Source organism: Chiloscyllium plagiosum, chromosome 7 (genome assembly GCF_004010195.1).
Source record: "Chiloscyllium plagiosum isolate BGI_BamShark_2017 chromosome 7, ASM401019v2, whole genome shotgun sequence".
Lineage (NCBI taxonomy): Eukaryota > Metazoa > Chordata > Chondrichthyes > Orectolobiformes > Hemiscylliidae > Chiloscyllium > Chiloscyllium plagiosum.
Window position 1 is genome coordinate 64,124,084 of NC_057716.1, and position 21,523 is coordinate 64,145,606.

Genomic DNA, 21,523 nt, shown 5'->3' on the forward strand with positions numbered 1-21,523 from the left:
TTTTTTTCTTTTGTTAAATTTTGGCTATTGTATATTTGATTTAATTGTATATCAATGTTTATATTTGAGAGTTTTGTTTATTTTTGTAAACTTGTAAAAATGTTAAATTTCTAATAAAAATATCTATATATATAAAAACATAGACTAATGGGGTGGTTATTGACTGGGTTAGATTGGTTTTTGTTTTTTTTGTGTACAGGACACACCTTGGCAATTTTCCAAATTGTTGGGGAGATGCCAGTATTGTTACCGTACTTGAACAGCTTGGCTAGGGGAGTGGCAAGTTCTGAAGCATAAGTGTTCAGTCCTATTGCAGGCATGTTATACAGGCCCATCGCCTTTGCAACTTCCAGTACCTACAACCATTTCTTGATATCATGTGGAGTGAATCAAGTTAACTGATGGCTGACATCTGTGACGCTGGGGTGCACTGGATGATGCTGAGTTGGATTATCCATTCAGCACTTCTGGCTGAAGATTGGTGTGAATCCTTCAGCCTCATCTTTTGCACGTGTTGGTCTTGTCTGTCATTGAAGGAGGGGGTATTTGTGGAGCATCCTCCAGTGAGTTGTTTAGTTGTCCACCACCTTTCACGACTGGAGGTTGCGGGATTGCACAGTTTAGACCTGATCCACTAGTTTTGGACTCCCTTAGCTCTGTTTTTCATTTCTGCTTATGCTATTTGGAATATAAGCAGTCCTGCTTTCTAGTTTTACTGCATGGATACTTAATTGTTAGATATGCCTGCTGCTGCTCTTGGCATGCCCTTTTGCACTCTCTATTGAATCAAGGTTGATCCCCTCATAGGTTGGGAATGGTACAGACATGAGGTTGTAGATAAGGTTGTATAATTCTGCGAATGTTCTAGAGCACCTAACAGGTGGGTGACTTTGAGTTGTCAGATCTGTTTGAAGTCTGCAGATGATATTATGTTACAGTCAGATCTATGCAAATTAATTTTACTTTCACCAGTGCTGTGATTAGTCAATTGTCTGCACCAAAGGATAACAGTTAAGTCCCTACTAAGAGTAGAATCTGTTTTCTTTTCAGTTCAATGTATAAAAATGTACCTTATTTGGAATTTGCTGAATTTATTTCAATGTTTAAACAAAGGAAGACATCAATCAACCAGTTACATTTTATAACAATCTAGCAGCTGTTGTAGCCATGTTTCCTGTTGCACTAATTTATGAAGTTTGCCAAATTCAGTTCACAATTTATTCCCTCCTTACCAACACTGACAAATTACCGACAGCACATGGACTGCAGCGGTTCAAGATGACAGCTCACCACCACCTTCTCAAGGGAAGTTAGGGATGGGCAATAAATGCCAGCAATGGCCATGTCCATGAGTGAATAGAGAAAAAGAAATACATGTTTTTGAGTTCTGATCTAGAACCATAATCAATCATTCAACTACAATGACCTGCATCCACTATCACCATCCCACCTATCCTTACCCACCCCCATCCCTCTATTTACTTCTGGGCTCTCCTCCCCCTCCCCAGTCCTGACAAAGGGTCTCGGCCCAAAACATTCACTTTCATGTTGCTCGGATGCGGCTTGACTTGCTTCACATCTACTGACTCTGACTTCCAGCATCTGAAGTTGATACCGTCTCATTCAGTGGATTTTGTTTGTCCTTAACTACCAAGTTTTTTTTTAGATTAGATTACTTACAGTGTGGAAACAGGCCCTTCGGCCCAACAAGTCCACACCGACCCACCGAAGCGCAACCCACCCAGACCCTACATTTCACCCCTTGACCTAACACTACGGGCAATTTAGCATGGCCAATTCACCTAACCTGCACATTTTTTGGACTGTGGGAGGAAACCGGAGCACCCGGAGGAAACCCACATAGACACGGGGAGAATGTGCAAACTCCACACAGTCAGTCGCCTGAGGCAGGAATTGAACCCAGGTCTCTGGTGCTGTGAGGCAGCAGTGCCAACCATCGTGCCACCCATTATTTTGTTTCAAGTTATTTGTATCACTAAAGTGGGAACCCACTGTTTCTTAATCTTTCATGTTAATAATTTCATACAAATTATCCATACGAAATAGATTAAATGAGCACACGAGGTACAATTCTGACTTTGAGGCAATCCTGCAACCTACCATTTATATATATCATTTCTGAATCTTATTTCTATGCAATTCAATAGAAGCGATAAAATTGTGTGAGGCATATAATGCACAGCTGATCTGACCTTTCAGTATTTTGCTACATCACTTAAAGTTAAATTCGCCACACACCTCCACCCAAGCCCAAGCCCCATGTGTGATCTGTAAATGCCTAGGGTCCCAATTTAATGGCATAAGTGTGACAAAGTGGAATCCCATTTGCCCACACCACAAAGTGTTCCCAACCTAAGGGTGGTTAGTGTCAGACATATAGACAAGAATGTGTAGCAATGAGGCTGTATGGAAGCTTCAAGCGGGGCCCACTTTGTACAAGCCTGCTCTGATGGGAGAGCAGAAATGCTGCACAGAGCCAACTGATACTTCCCTTTTCCATTTTTTGCTGTCAATGAAGCAATTGCAAATATAGTAGAAAGTGGCCAATTCCCTACATCCTCTGATCGGAAAATCTCCTTTCTCCAGTTCCAGAATTTGCGTTAATCAAAGACTAAGGATTGGATTTTCCTACCCAAAGCAGGTAACACAAGTTGGAAAATTTCCTACCATGCTGTACCCAAATTGGTAGGAACTTTTCCAAATAGTTCAATCTGTGTTTCAGGGTGATGGTGGTTTTGAGGGGGTGGAGGAGGAGTGCAGAGTTAACTCAAATTGATTGTCAAAATGGGCTGGTTGGAAGTTCAATTTGGTCTTCCAGAACTAAAGTTTTGGCCTTCTTAACTTCTGATCCTCATCCCTCTCACCCCATCAGCACACCCATTCTCCCTTTCATCTCCAGAGCTACATGTTCACTTAATGCTAACACATGCCAAACTTTTCTTCTCCCATCCTCCACCCTTTCCACTGATAGCCTCCTTGTCAAATAATCCAGTATAATCAGGCATCATGAGTCATGTTGAAATCTAGTAAAATAAACGACTAAGTATATTTTACTAATTTTGTGACAGTTTAAAAAAATAACTATTAAATTGCATCAAACACTCAATCCCTTATAAAAACAGATTTGTATTTATACCTCACATCAACTATCTACAGGGTAAACACAGGATGTTCCCGATGACCAGTGAGTCTAGAACCTGGATTCACAGTTCAAGGATACAAGATAGGTCATTTAGGACTGAGAGAAACAGAAATGTATTCAGCCAGAGAATGATTAGATTAGATTAGATTACTTACAGTGTGGAAACAGACCCTTCGGCCCAACAAGTCCACACCGACCCGCCGAAGCGCAACCCACCCATACCCCTACATTTACCCCTTACCGAACACTACGGGCAATTTAGCATGGCCAATTCACCTGACCTGCACATCTTTGGATTGTGGGAGGAAACCAGAGCACCCGGAGGAAACTCACGCAGACACGGGGAGAACGTGCAAACTCCACACAGTCAGTCGCCTGAGGCGGGAATTGAACCCGGGTCTCTGGCGCTGTGAGGCAGCAGTGCTAACCACTGTGCCACCGTGCCGCCCACAATGAATTCTCTGCCACAGAAAAAAAAGAGGCTAAAACATTGAATGTTTTCAAGGAGAAGTTAAATAGATTTCTTAGTGCTAAAGGGATCAAAAAGGTATGTGAAGAAAGTGAGAACAAATAACTGAGTTGGATGGCTAGCCAAGATCATATTGATTGGCGGAGTGGGCTTGAGCAGCTGAATGGCTTACTTCTGTTCCTATTTTATATGTTTCTATAGCCAATCCTTTAAATATCTAATCCTGTTTGAGCTATCAATCTGAGAATACCATTCCCCCTTTTTAAAAGACCTCGATTCTATTAGCTCCATGAAAATTAGGGCCTAAATCTCCACAACCTATTGTTTTCTTCTAAAAAAATGGGTACTATCTTAATGAAAAAGCATTTGGCAACCCTTTTTCCATTATTTATAACACACATCACATGAATCATGTCAAAAATCTTGTCACTTGAATATAAGCTGACTCTTACTGTTCTGCTAGTAAAATACCATTCGTAAAGGCAGTGAAAATCTAAGCTAGGAACATTAGTACATTTGAATGTTCAACTTACTGCTTAAAATTAAATTCAAATGCCCAGTCTGATGGCATTCCTATTAGGTATACTGTTTTGGGTGCAACATTTACATTTAATCTGGCACAGATGATTTTTTTAAAACCACAGCATAGAAATTCAGAGATCTCCAATAATGCAATATCATTGCAGCTCCATGGGATTTATGCCCACCATATCTAAAAACATCCATCCATTCAGAAATCCTGAGGCCAGCTCATTTCAGTAACACTATTGGAATAAAGAGTGTAAGTTCAATCCACTAGAGTTCACATACAAGGCAATAGAATCTCTTGGAAGGTATGCAGGAACAGATAGTTTCTAGAGACTGATATGAACGTGCTTCAATTTCACTTTAGAGAACATGGAGATACTGTGTTTGGACTACAAGGGAAGAAGCTATCTCATGCACCTACATGAGGAATCTGAAAAGAAGGATTTGTATAGTTGTAACTTGTTTATTGACCTAATTGGGTCAGCAACGTGTATTTGCAGATGCATAAAAATGACTACAGGCCATATAACTTAATCCTTGAGCTCTGTTAATCTATACTCAAGAAGTAAGGCTCGACACTGCAAATAAAATGCACATTTAGAAAAAAAAATTGAAGCCTTTGCAATTCATAGGTTTTGAGTAATTCAAAGAATCTGATTTAATGGCCAGGATGTGAGGCTATGGAATTAACTTCAGGAGCTAGTTGTGGTAAAAACCATCATGGGAAATTTCCTGAGCTTCTCCTATTTCAGCACCATAAATTCTGACAGAAATTTTATTGGTATCTTGCACATAATATATTTTGCATCAGGAAATTTCTTAGTGGAACACCAGATACATCAACCCTCTCAGGCATTCCTGTCATACGTATTTGCAATTGCTGACTTAAAACTTTCCCTAATCAGGGCTTATAGGGTTACCATTATCAATCAGGATCAAAATTGAAATTAATTAAGAAAGCACCTCTGGTCAAACTAACAAATAATACTTTGAAATTTTAAAAATATAACTTCCACTAAAGTGCAGCCTGAAGATCATATGCAAATGGTTTGGAGAAGGGGAAACAAAGAGAATTTATTTACCTTCAATTTCAGTGAGTTGAGCTTTTCCTCTTTCAGATGCTCTTTCAGCATCTCTCCATGGACTCTCTCTTGCTCCAAGGCAAATTCTCCAAGCGTGTACTGGCGTACGCATTTGTGCCGATTGGACATACCCAGGGTGCTGCCACCCTGACTGGGGACACTGGTGAAACCTTGTCGCCGTGTGAAATAATAGACAGTCACGTAATCAAAGCGAACATTTTTTATCCTCATCCGCTTCTCCCTTTTCAGGATTGATGATGCTACAGATTTAAACAAAACGATAAATTGGTTAGATATTGCACTGTACACACTAATGGGATTTCTAAAAATGTACTATTGCAATCACTGGATGGAAAAAGATTTGATGCAAATCTGGCATATTTAAGTCTGTTGGCAAACTTCATTACATTTTAAAATTTAGCAAGGGGGTGGTGGCATGATTATAAAACAGCAGTTATTGTATATTTGGTGTATGCATTATATATTTACTGATTTTTAATGGAGAAACATATCTACCATGCTGTATTGAACTATACAGATCACTAGGCAATGGCCCAGTGGTATTATTGCTAGACTGTTTACTCACAAACTCAGCTAATGATCTGGGGACCCAGCTCAAATCTCATCAGAGCAAGTGATAGAATTTATATTCAATAAAGAAAAAATCTGGTATTAAGAATCTACTAATGGCCATGAAATCACTGTTGATGGTCAGAAAAACGCATTTAGTTCACCAGTGACCTTTAGGGAAGGAAACCTATCACCCTCACCTGGTCTGGCTTACACGTGCCTGCAGACCGACAGCAATGTTGACTCTCAACTGCCCTCTGAAATGGCTTCACAATCCACTCAATTAATTCAATTGCTACAAAGTTTCAACAAAGAAATAAAACTTGACAGACCATCCATCAGCGATTTAGGCACTGGAAAAGACAACGGCAGAAACAGCCCTGTTAACCCTGCAAAGTCCTCCACACTAACATGTGGGGGCTACTGCCAAATTCAGAAGCATTCTCTCACATAATGGCAAGCAACAGCCTGACATAGTCACACTCATGGAATCATACCTTACAGACCTTAGTGGCATCACTATCGCTAGATATATCCTGAACTATCAGGCAGGACAGAACCAGCTGAAGTGGTGGCACAGTGATATAGTTGGGAGGGAGCTGCCCAGGAAGTCCTCAATGTTAACTCCAGACCCCATGATGTCTCACAGCTTCAAGTTAAAATGGGCAAGGAAACTTCCTGATTATAATGTACCATCCTTCCTAGCTGGTAAATCAGTACTCCTCCATGTTGAACAATGCTTGGAGGAAGCATTGTGGGCAGCAAGGGTACAAAATGGATCTCAATATTTGCCATCAAGAGTGGCTTGAAAGGATCACTACTGCTCAAGCTGGTCGGCTCCTAAAGTACATAACTGCTAGACTGGGGGTTTGTCACCAGAAGTGCTACCAAGCAGCACCTGCTCAGCAACCCCCAGGTTGGGTTCTACCATGGCCACTCGATTCCTGATCTAATTGTAGTCTTGGGTCAGGCATGGCAAAAGAGCTAAAGGTGAGTGAGAGTGATAGCCCTTGACATCAAGTCTGTATTCGATTGAGTGTTGCATCCATGAGCCCCAGCAAAACTGGTATCAATGTGTATCAGGGGGCAAACTCTCCACTGGTTGGAGTCATATCTGGGACAAAGGAAGGTGGTTCTGATTGTTGGAGTCAGTCAGCTTAACTCCAGGACATCTCAGCTGGACTTTCTTAGAGTAGAGTCCTAGGCCTAACTATCTTCAGTTGCTTCATCAATGATGCTCCCTCCATCAGAAGGTCAGAAATGGAGATAATCGCACAATAGTCAGCATTATTTGTGATTCCTCAAATTTTTAAACAGTCCCTGTTTAAATGCAATCAGAATAATATCCAGACTTAGCCTGATAAGTGGCAAGTAACATTTGCGCCACACAGAGGTCAGACAATGACCATCACGAGTAATAGACAGTCTAACCAACGCCTCTTGACGTTCAACGGTGTTACCATCATTGAATCCCCCACGATCAACAACCTTGGGGTTACTATTGACCAGAAACTCAACTGGACTCATCATACAAAAACTTTGGCTGCAGGAATGTCAGTGACTGGGAATATTGTGGCGAGAAACTCACCTCCTGACTCCCCAAAGCCTTTCCACTATCTACAAGACACAAGTCAGGAGTTTGACGGAATGCTCCCCATTTGTCTGCATGAATGTAGCTCCAACAACACTCAGAAACTTGACCATCGAGGACAAAAAAGCCTGCATCATTGGCACCACATCCCCTCCCTCCACCACCGATGCTCAGTAGCTATCTACAAGATGCACTGCAGAAATTCAAAGATCCTTAGACGGCACCTTCTAAACCCACAACCACTTCCCCCGAGAATGATGAGAGCAGCAGATATACGGAACATCACCACCTGCAAGTTGTTTCTTCACTGTTACTGGGTCAAAATCCACAGGTGGATTGCAGTGGTCAAGAAGGCAGCTCACCACCACCTTCTCAAGGGGAGCTAGGGACAGACAATAAAATGCTGGCCAGCTAGCAACACCATGCCCCACAAATGAACAAGAAAAGGATATCTCTCAGCAGTGAGTTTAACTTGAGTGTCACCATACCTTAGGGAAGGGAGATATTGACAAGGAGAGTCCTTCATGATAACCTCAGCCAATGCAGGAATTGAACCCACACTGTTGACATCACTCTGCATTGCAAACCAGACATGCACCCAACTGAGCTAAACAACCATCTTGCTCTATATACTTTGTGTAGCTTTTTTGGAATGCCAGAAATAGTTCCATGGATGGACTAGCTCTTAAATAGTCTTTAAAAAGAGCTTGTTCTTTAACATTTACAACACCTTTATAGTTTCAAAGTTTTGCAAGTGCAGAAATAGCACATGTGCACAGATCACCTTTACCCTGCTTATGATGATCTGGTTGGGTAGTTCCATTAAGTGAACTTCAAGTTAACAACAACAGTTGTAGCAATTATATGTTTCTTATTTTCAACTTCTAAATGTTGTACTGCACCACCAGGACCATCATCTACTGGCTCCGCCTTCTATATGTTCTCTACTAATATTTATCTCCAATCTCAATTTCAGTCCTAGCTTCCTTAGAAGCTAGAAGGGTCAGTTTCTTTGCCTCCCTTTCCAATTAGGATCTCATTGAAAAATGTACAAGCTTTGAATCCACAGATTCACAAGAATTTATTTGCTTTGAGTCCTGCTACATGACAATGATAATGAATCTTTAGAGCATTTGCAATATGATGACAAGATTGTGAATTGTTTTCAATTGTAAGCTAGTAAGGCCTAGGTGTACATGACTCTAATCCTGCTGATATGGAACACTACATTTGTCTATATCAAAACAGTACTGAAAATGTGTTGCTGGAAAAGCGCAGCAGGTCAGGCAGCATCCAGGGAACAGGAGAATCGACATTTCGGGCATAAGCCCTTCTTCAGGCTTATGCCCGAAACGTCGATTCTCCTGTTCCCTGGATGCTGCCTGACCTGCTGCGCTTTTCCAGCAACACATTTTCAGCTCTGATCTCCAGCATCTGCAGACCTCACTTTCTCCTATATCAAAACAGTGTTTGGCAAACACAGGCACAATCATTCATCACTTTACTGACAGTAATTTATTTTTATTGATAGTGCTTACCCTCACCTAAAACGATGACCGTTCTCCCAATTAATATGTCATTTAACACTGATTTTATGGGGCAGCACCAAGTAAATGTAGAATCTCCAAATAAAAATTCACCATTTTAAGAATACAGCTGATTTGTAATCTAATTTACCAGTTTTTCATTAATTTCACATATTTATCTTACGGAGTAATCTATTGTGCATCAGTTCATAAAAGCTTTCTGCAAACTTAGGTATATTGTAACTTCTGGACTAAATTCATCCATCATTCTAGTTATCACTTTAAAGTACAAAAAGATTGATAAGAGATGACTTGGTTCCCATACTAAAATTAAATTTTGAAAAATGTTATCAGTAAATGTACTCAGTCTGTAAACATTTCTATGATGAATTAGATAATAATCATGCAATTCTGTAATGCTCTACTCCTACAGACAGCATGCAACTAATGCAAAGGAATTCTGTAAAAAAAATCTATATAGACTGATATATGCTTTGATTATTCAGTTATTAGAGTATTGTTTCTACTCATTGTGTTTGCATTGATGTTATCCACAAAAATTATATTCAGATACATTTTGCTAATGTATGGGTGTAGGAATTTTGCACCTGTTTCACAGAATGTAGCTACTTGAAGTGAATAAATACTTAAAAATTTTGATCTTACCTTGAAATTCATCCTAAAATTTAACTTGTAAGGTGAAGCTCTCCATCTTATACACTGTTATCAAAACTATCAGGGACTTTGATCCTTTTAAATACTACAGAGCTGAATTATTCCCTTAGGAAACTTGAATTTAAATCGCAATATTGACGAACAGTCACACCTAGAGAAATACCATTATGAGGCTGGTAGGTTGATATAATATTACACAAAAAAAAAAATCAGAAAATTGGACTACTGCTCCACAGAAATGAGTTCAAATCCTACAGTAGCTGCTGGGAAATTTACATTCAGTAAAACAGATAATGTTGTGAAAATTTATCTTGTTCACTTATGTACTTCAGGGAAGGAAATCTGCTGACTAAATCTGCCCTGACCTTCATGTGACGCCAAATGAACAGCAATGTCTTGACTCTTAACTGCCCTCTGAGATGGTTTCATAAGCCACTTGATTTTATGAACCCACCATGTGGGAGTCAAAAGACAGTAGCCTTGATTTTGAAATGCTGACCCACTAATGATATGATAATTGCCAGAAAAGTTTAAGCTTTCAATTGGCAAATATCTGGCATCTGGCCCCATTCAAGAAAGTCCCAGCTTGAGCTACAGACAGAAACTTCTGAGGGTCCTGATTTACTTACTTCACTAGTTAGAAAATATTAGCGGGATTAAAACCTGCAGTAACTCCCTGTCAGTTATAAAACTGACCAGCTAACAAGTCAATGGACCATCAGCCACTCATTTTGGCCACCCCAACCCTACACGCTACCTGGTCACCTGGCGGACCAATACCCACTGCCTGCCTCCCGATGAACTCAGAAACAGTTTCTCAACATCTCTCCCTTCACCCACATATGTGCCACTCATGCCTATCTGCCAACTTACTAGTTTACCGACCTGCACATCCTTAGCCATCTGCTATTCTATCTTCATCACATACATTTCCACGTGTTCCTTTTGTAGCTGTCAAGGTGGTTTTGGGGCCATTAAAGCTAGAATCCAGCAGATACTGTTTTCAAGCAGACATGGGTCTGATTTCTGCCAAAGTTGATAGAATGGTTTCCGAGATTATTTTTATTATGAAGGTTCCTGCCCTGCACATCTGCTTGAGAAGCTTCTCAATAGATAAATGGTCAGCCTTTTCTCTGAGCTTTATCAGAAATAGGGATTCTGACTCAGATCAGAAGATTTGGGCAATTAAACCTAAACAGATAAGCTGGAATTGACTTAGGTAGCAAAAATGACAAAGGCTGTCTAGTTGACCTGCAATGTCCACCTCATTAATGTAGGAGGACCTCCAAAAACATTTGAAGAACTGTCCTACTGCTGAATCAGTATTTTCCATGTTGAACACCACTTTGAAGAAGCACTGAGAATGACAAGGGCTTGAATCAGAATGGACCCTGGTAGTGGCCTTCAATGTTCATCAACAGAAGTGGCTTGGTAGCACAATTGATGACTGAGCTGGCTGAGTCCTGAATGACATAGCTCACAAATTGAACTTACAATCATGTGGTGAAAGGAACCTTATAAGTAAAGAAAAGAATTGACCGTGCTGTCACCAATCCACCTGCATGGTGCATCCATGTATGACAGTATTTGTAAGGAACAATCTCTTTGTGAGGACAAAATTCCATCTTCACACTGAGGATGCCCTCCAATATCTTGTGACTCTATCACAGTGTTAAATGGATAAAGTTAAAAGTCACACAACACCTGGTTATAATCCAACAGGTTTATTTGGAAGCACTAGCTATCGGAGCGCTGCTCCGAATCATCTGATGAAGCAGCAGTGCTCCGAAAGCTAGTGCTTCCGAATAAACCTATTGGACTATAACCTGGTGTTGTATCGTTTTTAACTTTGTCTACCCAAGTCCAACACCAGCTCCTCTAAATCAGTGTTAAATGGGATAGATTTAGAACAGATCCAGTAAGTCAAAACTATGCATCTGCGGGGCAATGTGGGCCATTAGTAGTATCAGAATTATATTAAACTTCAATCTGTGATCTCTAATCAATCACTTACCCTTACCTTCATGTTAGGAATCAGCCCTTGTTCAATGAGGAATGCCAAATGACATCCCACGAGCAGCACGAGGCCTACTTAAAAATAAAATGCCATCAGGGTGAAACTGCAACATAGGAATACCTGCATGCCAAACAGTGGAAGCAGAATGGGACAGAACAAAGCCATCACAAAACCAATAGCTCAGTTAGTGTAGTCCTTCTACTCTAGACACAAATGATTATGGACAACTAAACAACTAATACATCAATGGTTATACGCCCTGACAACATTCAGTCATGGCGCTCAGGTTTTGTTATCCATATGTAGTCTCACTTAGCCAAACTGTTCTGATACAGCTGCTACTCTGGCATCTACCTGGCAATGGAGGAAACCACTCAGGTATATCCTGTTCACAAGAAACAGGGCTTACTGAACCTGAGCAATTACTACTCCATCAATCTGCACTCAATCATCAGAAGAGTGATGGAAGTTGTTGACAGTAGCATTTAGGTTTGAGCGGAGCTGAATTCCAGAAAAGAAGGACAAATTATTGAATTTGACAGAGTGTGGCATCAAGGGACATGGCAAATTGAAGGGAATGGGGATCAGAGGAAAACATTTGCTGGTTGATGAGATTGTTGGAGGCCAATTGTCTCAGTTCAGGATATCACTGTTGAGTTCCTCAGGCACTACTTATGCATAGTTGTCTTTGTAGATATAGCTTGTTCAGGAAATGCAATATTGAGGTGATTCTTGAATCACTCTCTCAAAAGGACAAATCACTCTGAACTCAGGAAGTGGGTTTTCCTTCAGAGATGAGTGTTCATCCAGACAGCTTGTTCTAACCAAGCTTTTCTCCAACTCAGCTTATTCTCAACAGACTTTCCTTCAAATAAATCAGACTAAACAAACTCTCCAAGCCAAACACTTAAAAATAGTCCCAGCAAGAATCTACGGCAAAGCAAGCAGTCATGTGATTTACAGCAAGCCTTGTTAAAAAGAAGTTTAAATCCACATGAACTTTTAATTCACTTTTTGAAGAAGCCACTTCAGGAATTTCAAAACAGCTTGAAACAATCCATTTTCCACAATCCATTAAAACTTGAGATCTCCAAGCAATAATAAATATAAAGTTGGATATTTAGAGAGAAAATCAGGCATCCTCATTGTTTTTCTAATAATGAAAAAAAAATTCTTTCCCAGAGACATAGAAAAGTTAGTTCCATTTATGTTGGGTTCAAAGAACTGCTATTGGGGTTGACCCCTAAAATGTAGCCACAGGAACCCTTAAAAAAATTAAGCGTCCGGTAAAGCTGACATTTGATATATTGGAGACAGTCAGTATGAACAATATGGATACATCTACAACTGTCTCAGTTTGCCAATTAGACTCAACCCACATTTTTTTTTAACCAATTTCTTTTCAGTGAGCAAAGAGGTAAATGGAATTTTAAGTCAACTGATGCAGCTGAACATACATTACTAAGAGAAATCAGAGTACTTTCAGATGGACATCTGTACTGGAACTACCCTATCAATTTTACTCAAATCATATAATGTGCAAATCCACTTTTGTATCTTTGAAAATGATGTCAGAGTTCATATATTTACCTAAAGTAGGCATTTTACAGTAATTTCTCTTTTACAATGCTGTAAATTCTACTGAATATGAAAATGCAGTGTAAAAAATCCCTTTCCCAAATACAGTACTATAATCCTGAATATCTACTTAACCTATCATTTCATAGTAACTGAATAGCAACCCATTATTTCATAATTAAGTCAAGTGCTAGGCTAGGTGGCTGGTTTGTGCGCCTAATTCACACGTTTGTACATTCTTAGGTGCTGAATGCCTATGGTGCGCAGCTCAGCACACGGCTTAATGCCGCAATTTTGCAGCGAATTACAAGATTAAAAGCATATTGATTCATTCAGTGCAATGTGTCTCTTTCACTACATTTATGCTTTGCAGAAAATGAAATGCCAAGTACAACGTACAAAGCAACATCTTTTGAACAAGTAAAATCATGGAATCCTAAAGATCTGCCAAATCAGGAATAATAGCAGAGCTGGGTGTACCTCAGGACATACACACTTTGAAATACTTCTTCAGCTACATGGAAGGAAAAGAAACATGTCAAAATATTGATTACAACCAATGTAAAATATCTGGTTTCTCAACAAAAATTCTATCCAAGCTACACCAAGTATTAAAAATATGTTCTAAGAATATGATCAATGGTATTGTAAATCTTGAGTTTCTAACTAACAAATTCAAAGTTCACTCTTCCTAAAGCTACTGCTGGACACTGCTTCAGATCTAAGCATCAGCTAATTCAATAGAAGTTGGTCAGTAACTTGTCAATTTTAAAAATCACACAGCACCAGGTTAAAGTCCAACAGGTTTATTTGGAAGCACTAGCTTTTGCTCCTTCACTGACTATAACAATAGACAATAGACAATAGGTGGAGTAGGCCATTCTGCCCTTCGAGCCTGCACCACCATTCAATATGATCATCCTTAATCAGAATCCTGTTTCTGCCTTATCGCCATAACCCTTGATTCCACTATCCTTGAGAGCTCTATCCAACTCTTTCTTAAATGAACCTTATCAAAGGCTTTACTGAAGCCCATATACATCACATCAACTGCCCTACCCTCATCTACATGCTTTGTCATGTTCTCAAAACATGCAATGAGATTTGTGAGACATGACCTGTCCTTGATGAAAACCATTTTTACTATCTGAAATCAAATTGTTGCTTGCTAGATGATTATAAATCTTATCTCTTATAAATCTTTCCAAAACCTTTCCTACAACAGAAGTAAGGTTTCACTGGTCTATAATTACCTGAGTCATCTCTACTACCCTTCTTGAACAAGGGCACAGCATTTGCAATCCGCCAGTCCTCTGGTACTAAACCTGTAGACAATGACGAATCAAATATCAAAGCCAATGGCTCTGCTATCTCCTCCCTAGCTTCCCAGAGAATCCTTGGATAAATCCCATCTGGCCCAGGGGACTTGTCTACTTTCACTCCTTCTAGAATTGATAACACCTGTTCATAACTAACCTCGATCCTTTCTAGACTAATATCTCGCATCTCATTCTTCTCCTCTACAATATTCCCCTTTTCCTGAGTGAAAACCAATGAGAAATGTTCATTTAGCACCTCTCCGATCTCCACAGGGTCCACACTTAATTTCCCACTTCTGTCTTTGACTGACCCTATTCCTACCCTAGTCATCCTTTTATTCCTCACATATCTATAGAGAGCTTTAGGGTTCTCCTTTATTCTATTTGCTAAAGACTTCTCACCATTCAATATGATCATGGCTGATCATTCCTAATTAGTATCCTGTTCCTGCCTTATCTCCATAACCCTTGATTCCACTATCCTTGTGAGCTCTATCCAACTCTTTCTTAAATGAATCCAGAGACTGGGCCTCCACTGCCCTCTGGGGCAGAGCATTCCACACAGCCACCACTCTCTGGGTGAAGAAGTTTCTCCTCATCTCTGTTCTAAATGGTCTACCCTGTATTTTTAACCTGGTGTTGTATGATTTTTAACTTTGTACACCCCAATCAGACACCGGCATCTCCAAGTCTTGTCAATTTTATCTTATTATCGACAGTATTAATACCTTATTTTTATCACTATCACAGCAGGGATTAACAATTTCATTTACAAGAAAAATCCAAGTGCATATACCAGAAACCATTGCAAAATAAACATCTAGTTAAGAATTCAATGTTGCTGTTAGAATTACAGCTTCTCAGGTATTAACAAGTGGCCAAATGTAACCCACACCATCTTCCACCAAGTTTATTTAGACACCGATTTTATAAATAATCAAATTCCATTTTTTTTTCCTTCAAGTATATCTTAAACATTGTGTCTCAGGACTGGAATTATTATAAACTGATACAATGTGGAGCAGTCTCAATGAGCCATACAGCCATGTCTGATGCTATTTCTGTTCTTCTGAAGGCCATACGGAATATAAAACATGAATGCACTGTAAACTTTATGTCTAGTTTTATGACAAAATACTAGAAAGTTCATACCAGCCAGGATTACTATCTTATTTGAAAGATGAAGGCCAAATTCTTTTGAAATAATACTTGTGGCTTTTTACTTGGCAATGTGCCAACCTCAAATGCGTGACCTTCTGCCAGGTTTGGGTCAACTGCGATGAGGAGCAGCTGTTAACAACATGAAACAGCTTGAGGAGTACTTTCTCAGAGCGCAAATTTCAGTTCTTTTCCACTGAGAAAATAGAAATACTGTGCAGCAGTTCCTAGCTTCAGCCATGAACCATTTTCCTGGAGGTAGAATGACTAAGCAACAAAAGGTAGAAGGGGAGTGCATGTATACAGGGAAGCAGAGCTACCTATACCCAGAGCAAGTTGGAAGTAGCTAATCGTCGGTATTCTAAACCCAGTTAGGACCAACTGGAATCAACAAGTTGGGTTCTGAAGCAGGCAGTAACAGAGCAGCTCCCTGTGGGACAGCCGCCTTACACCATTTCAGGGAGGCTTTAAAACTTCTCCATAAGGCCTCATAATGCACCCTATAAGGACCCCCCAACCCCCACCACTATCATGGCAGCTTGGCTGCTGTGCCTATTTTTTTGTTTGACATCTTAAAGAAATTACAGAGAGGCACCTCCATCTTTTATTTATTAATTCATGGGATGTGGATGTCACTCACTTGACCAACATCTATGACACATCAACCATAAAGGCGCTTGAGAAGGTGACTCTGAGCCCTTTCTCAGTGTTGTGTGTAAAGACAGCCTGCAGCTTCTTCAATGCTGGAGGTGTAATAGGAGGCCCATTCACTGTCCTTAACTGGATAGTGGGCTCTGCACTCTACCCACTTAATGTCTAACACAGAGAAAATAATACTGGGTGACCAATTCCCATTTGAGGCTGACTTTGCTGTTCTAAACCCTATGGAAATATTCCACCTCAGTTGTCTAATTCTATTCTACATTAGGGTTTCATATAGTCAAAAATAACTTTTTAGAAAATACTATAACGTCAACAGGATTGTCTCATACATCATAAGACAAACTCTTAAAAAGTCAAAATACTTGGTACCAAAGTCATTTCCTCAAGCATAATTCAATGTGATTGCAAAGTAGTTGATTTTTAACTGCCCCCTGAAATGGCCTAGCAAGTTGTTCAGATAAAGGTCTTGCTAGTGATGCCCACATTCCACCCAGAAAAGAATGAAAAAAAGATTGAAAGGTGCTTTATAAACTTCACTGGTATGATAATCTCTATGTCATTGCTTTTTACAAAAAAACACATTAATGCACCTCAAGATGCTTTAGCAAGAATACTTTTTAACAAACTTACCTATTAATTGGATGTGATCATGGACTGATCAGAGATGGAATGGTCCAATGCTAGGTTTCCCTCTCAAATGTCCATGAATCTTCAAAATATAATGATTGCAGAACTAAAAGTTCAACAGCTGCCTGTGTCAGGCAACATAAGCAGAAAATTTATCATTAAATTAATTTGTATGTATCACTCTGGTCAATAATTTTTTTTGTTCGATTGTAAGTATTTGTGTTTTCTATCAACATACCTATACACAAATATATGTATAAATAACAGATGCGTTTACTAGTTTTGAGAGTATTTGATTTTTGGCCTACTGTTTCTAGATATATTTTTTAATGATTTTAAGAATTTAAACATAACATTCCCATTACACAAGTGCTAGTGAATGACATGTCCAAACAACGAATCCAATAACCTCCCCTTGATATTCAATGGAACGATCATTACTGAATACCCTACCATCAACATTCATGGATGAGAAACTTGACCAACCATAAAAATGCTTTGATTACAAGAGCAGGTATCTCACTTATTAACTCCCAAGTCTGTCCACCATCTACAAGACAGAAGCCAGGAGTGTAATGCATTATTCTCCAATGGCCAGAACAAATATAGATCCAACAATATTCAAGATGCCCAATACCACCCAGGAAAATGCAACCTGCTAGTTTAGCATTCTATCCACCACCTTAAACATTCATCACCACTACCTTAAAATGGCACACTACCCTGAAAAAAAAAACTCCCAGCTTTCTCATTTCTTTTTCTCCTGCTTAACCTGTCACAATATTGCTGTTGCCATTGATTTACTCAATAACTCTTCCCTTAACACAATTTTCACCTTCATTCCAACCAAAGTTGATGGACTGAAGCCATGCCGAAATTGGGACTTAGGCCTCACTGACATAAAACCAGAGAACAGAAGCCACTATGTGGTGGTCTTGGGAGTTCTAGTTGGTCAGTTAGCAGCTCGGAGAGAATACAAACTGGATTACGAGGAATGGGAGTGGGGCTGACCCATAGCCTGCTCTGCCTTCGAAGTCTTTAACATGCAAGCTCTGAGCGCAGCAGTCAGTAATCTGGTCAGAATGAATACTTTGTCGAAATGTCTTTAGGATAGTTGCCTGCAGCACATATGCACATCATGGTAGAGGTCACATGATTATGGCAGACCAGGAAAGACCTTTGTGCTTGATTGCATTTCAATCCAAGTGGTTCCCACTTGTAAAAGGAACAACAAAGAAAGGACATAGATTTAAAGGGAAATGGAAAATAAGCAAGCGTGATGTGAGAACTGCTTTTTCTTTCAGCAAGTCGGACATGGTATGCACTGCCTGAAAGTGATGTGCAGGAAGGTTCAACTGAGACATTCAAGAAAACATTGGATGATTATTTGGAAAGAAATAGTGTACAAAGGTATGCAGAACAAACAGAAGATTGCCACTAGGTAAGGATGCTCATTTGAAGAGCCAGTGTAGGTACAATTGGCTGAATAGCCTATTTCTACAGCAAACAATTCTGTATTTCTGTAAATGTCATCACAGATCTCCAAGCATAGGCAAAGCTTCATGGGTCCACTGGCCATTTGTGACGTTTCTCTGTCTCTTTTCCTTTCTACATTGAAGGGCATTCGAAAATGCATTTTTTTGTACTCCCTTTTTACCCTCTCAAATGAAATGTCCATTGAGGCCTGCCTATTTGTTGCTTGTCTGCTTCCTTTCATTCTTTGTCTCATTTCCACATTTGGGAATTATAGACTCCTCTCCCTTCGTCATGATATGACTCAATATGGCCGAGCTCTGACACCTACTGGTTTCTCTCCACAGAATGCTGAAGGGTTGGAGAACCTGAAAGCAGTTCTGACAAAGACTCAGAACACAGTAGTACCCAGAGAATGGCACCTTGAGATTATGCAGTAGGAAAGAGAGATGTGACGACACAATGACCCAGATTGAACAATGGCAAGATCTTGATGCTGGAGCTTATTGGAAAAGGGCAGATGAAATTTTAAAGGTTGGCACATGGCATCCATGAGAAGCATTGCTGGGGAGAGGGCAAGCAAGAAGCTTTTAATGTCCAAAACGTGTGAAAAATAACGCCATGGTGATGTTACACTTGGAGGTGTAATGGGAGGTCTCATAGAAGCAAGAAACAATGTTACCTTACTTAGACAATGTGACCATAAGAAATAGGAGCAGGAGTAGGTTGTTCAGCACCTTGAGCCTGCTCTGCCATTCAATAGGATCATGGCTGATCTGATATTCCTCACGTCCATTTTACTGCCCTTACCACATAACCATTGGAGAGAGCAAGCTTAGAAGCTTAAACTTAAAAGCTGTTTATTTGGCAACAGGAAACATGACTATAAGAGGGTGACAGAAATACATGGTGAGTGAAAGTGGTTAAATGTTCCTTTACAACATCTTGCGAAATGTTGCTGAACAAAGAGTGTAATGTAGACTACAGTGTAGGTCAATAGTTCCTTGAAAGTGGAGTTGCAGGTAGATAGGATAGTGAGGGGGGCGATTGGTATAGAACATAGAACAGTACAGCACAGAACAGGCCCTTCAGCCCACGATGTTGTGCCGACCACTGATCCTCATCTATGCACCCTCAAATTTCTGTGACCATATGCATGTTCAGTAGTCTCTTAAATGTCCCCAATGACCTTGCTTCCACAACTGCTGCTGGCAACGCATTCCATGCTCTCACAACTCTGTAAAGAACCCCCCTCTGACATCCCCTCTATACTTTCCTCCAACCAGCTTAAAACTATGACCCCTCGTGTTAGTCATTTTTGCCCTGGGAAATAGTCTCTGGCTATCTACTCTATCTATGCCTCTCATTACCTTGTATACCTCAATTAGGCCCCCTCTCCTCCACCTTTTCTCCAATGAAAAAAGTCCGAGCTCAGTCAACCTCTCTTCATAAGATAAGCCCTCCAGTCCAAGCAGCATTCTGATAAACCTCTTCTGAACCCTCTCCAAAGCATACACATCTTTCCTATAATAGGGCGACCAGAACTGGACGCAGTATTCCAAGTGCGGTCTAACCAAAGTTTTATAGAGCTGCAACAAGATCTCACGACTCTTAAACTCAATGCCCCTGTTAATGAAAGCCAAAACACCATATGCTTTCTTAACAACCCTATCAACTTGGGAGTTTCTGAACACGTCAGAGATCTGAAGGTTATACAAACGATAGTGCAAAGTGTTGACATTGATTGTATGGTATAAGCATGGTATAACTGGGTTTAGCTCATCAGCCCATCTCTGCATCCTGTCAATGTCCCGCTGCAGCCGACAATAGCCCTCTATAATGTCAACGACACCTCCAACCTTTGTGTCGTCTGCAAACTTGCTGACCCATCCTTCAATTCCCTCATCCAAGTCATTAATAAAAATTACAAATAGTAGAGGCCCAAGGACTGATTCCTGTGGAACACCACTCACCACAGACTTCCAGGCAGAATATTTTCCTTCTACTACCACTCGCTGTCTTCTGTTGGCCAGCCCAATTCTGTATCCAGACAGCTAAGTTCCCCTGTATCCCATTCCTCCTGACCTTCTGAATGAGCCTACCATGGGGAACCTTATCAAATGCGTTGCTAAGTCCATATATACCACATCCACAGCTTGACCCTCATCAACTTTTCTAGTCACATCCTCAAAGAACTCGATAAGGTTTGTGAGGTATGACCTGTCCCTCACAAAGCCGTGTTGACTGCATTTAATCAAGCCATGCTCTTCCAGATGATCATAAATCCTATCCCTCAGAATCCTTTCTAACACCTTGCAGATGACAGACGTGAGACTTACTGGTCTGTAATTGCCAGGGATTTCCCTATTTCCTTTCTTGAAGAGAGGAATTACATTTGCCTCTCTCCAGTCCTCAGGTACGACTCCAGTGGAGAGCGAGGATGCAAAGATCTTCGCAATTGGTGAAGCAATTGCATTTCTTGTTTCCCAAAGCAGCCGAGGACAAATCTGTTCCGGGCCTGGCGACTTGTCAATCTTAATGTTTGACAAAATTTTCAGCTCATCAGTTTCCTCAATCTCTATCCACTCCAGCATGTACACCTGCTATTCAAAGGTTTCATTCACTACAAAGTTTGTTTCTTTCGTAAAGACAGAAGCAAAAAAGTCATTTCGGGCTTCCCCTACCTGCTCAGACTCCACACACAAATTCCCTATGCTATCCCTGATCGGCCCTACTCATTCTTTGACCATTCTCTTATTCCTCACATAAGTGTAAAATGCCTTTGTGTTCTCCCTAATCCGTTCTGCCAAGCCTTTCTCGTGCCCCCTCCTGGCTCTCCTCAGACCATTTTTGAACTCCTTCCTCGCCTGCCTGTAATCCTCTAGAGCGGAGCTTGACCCTAGCTTCCTCCACCTTATGTAAGCTACCGTCTTCCTTTTGACGAGAAGCTCCACCGCTCTCGTCATCCAAGGTTCCTTTATCTTACCCCTTCTTGCCTGTCTCAGAGGGACATAATTTGGAGATGCCGGTGTTGGACTGGGGTGTACAAAGTTAAAAATCACACAACACCAGGTTATAGTCCAA

General features: G+C 40.4%; 1 protein-coding gene across 7 annotated transcripts in view; it reads right to left on the minus strand.

Annotated features, from left to right (window-relative positions):
• Positions 1-21,523, minus strand: part of csrnp3 (cysteine-serine-rich nuclear protein 3) — a 241,642-nt gene that overhangs the window by 14,132 nt on the left and 205,987 nt on the right. For 6 of the 7 annotated variants that reach the window (XM_043693911.1, XM_043693912.1, XM_043693914.1 and 3 more), the window contains one exon: positions 5,243-5,502. In XM_043693911.1, the coding sequence (XP_043549846.1) occupies positions 5,243-5,502 (260 nt within the window). Of the gene's footprint in view, positions 1-5,242; positions 5,503-16,969; positions 17,014-21,523 lie in introns of those variants that run through there. The other variant, XM_043693918.1, reaches the window with a different exon arrangement.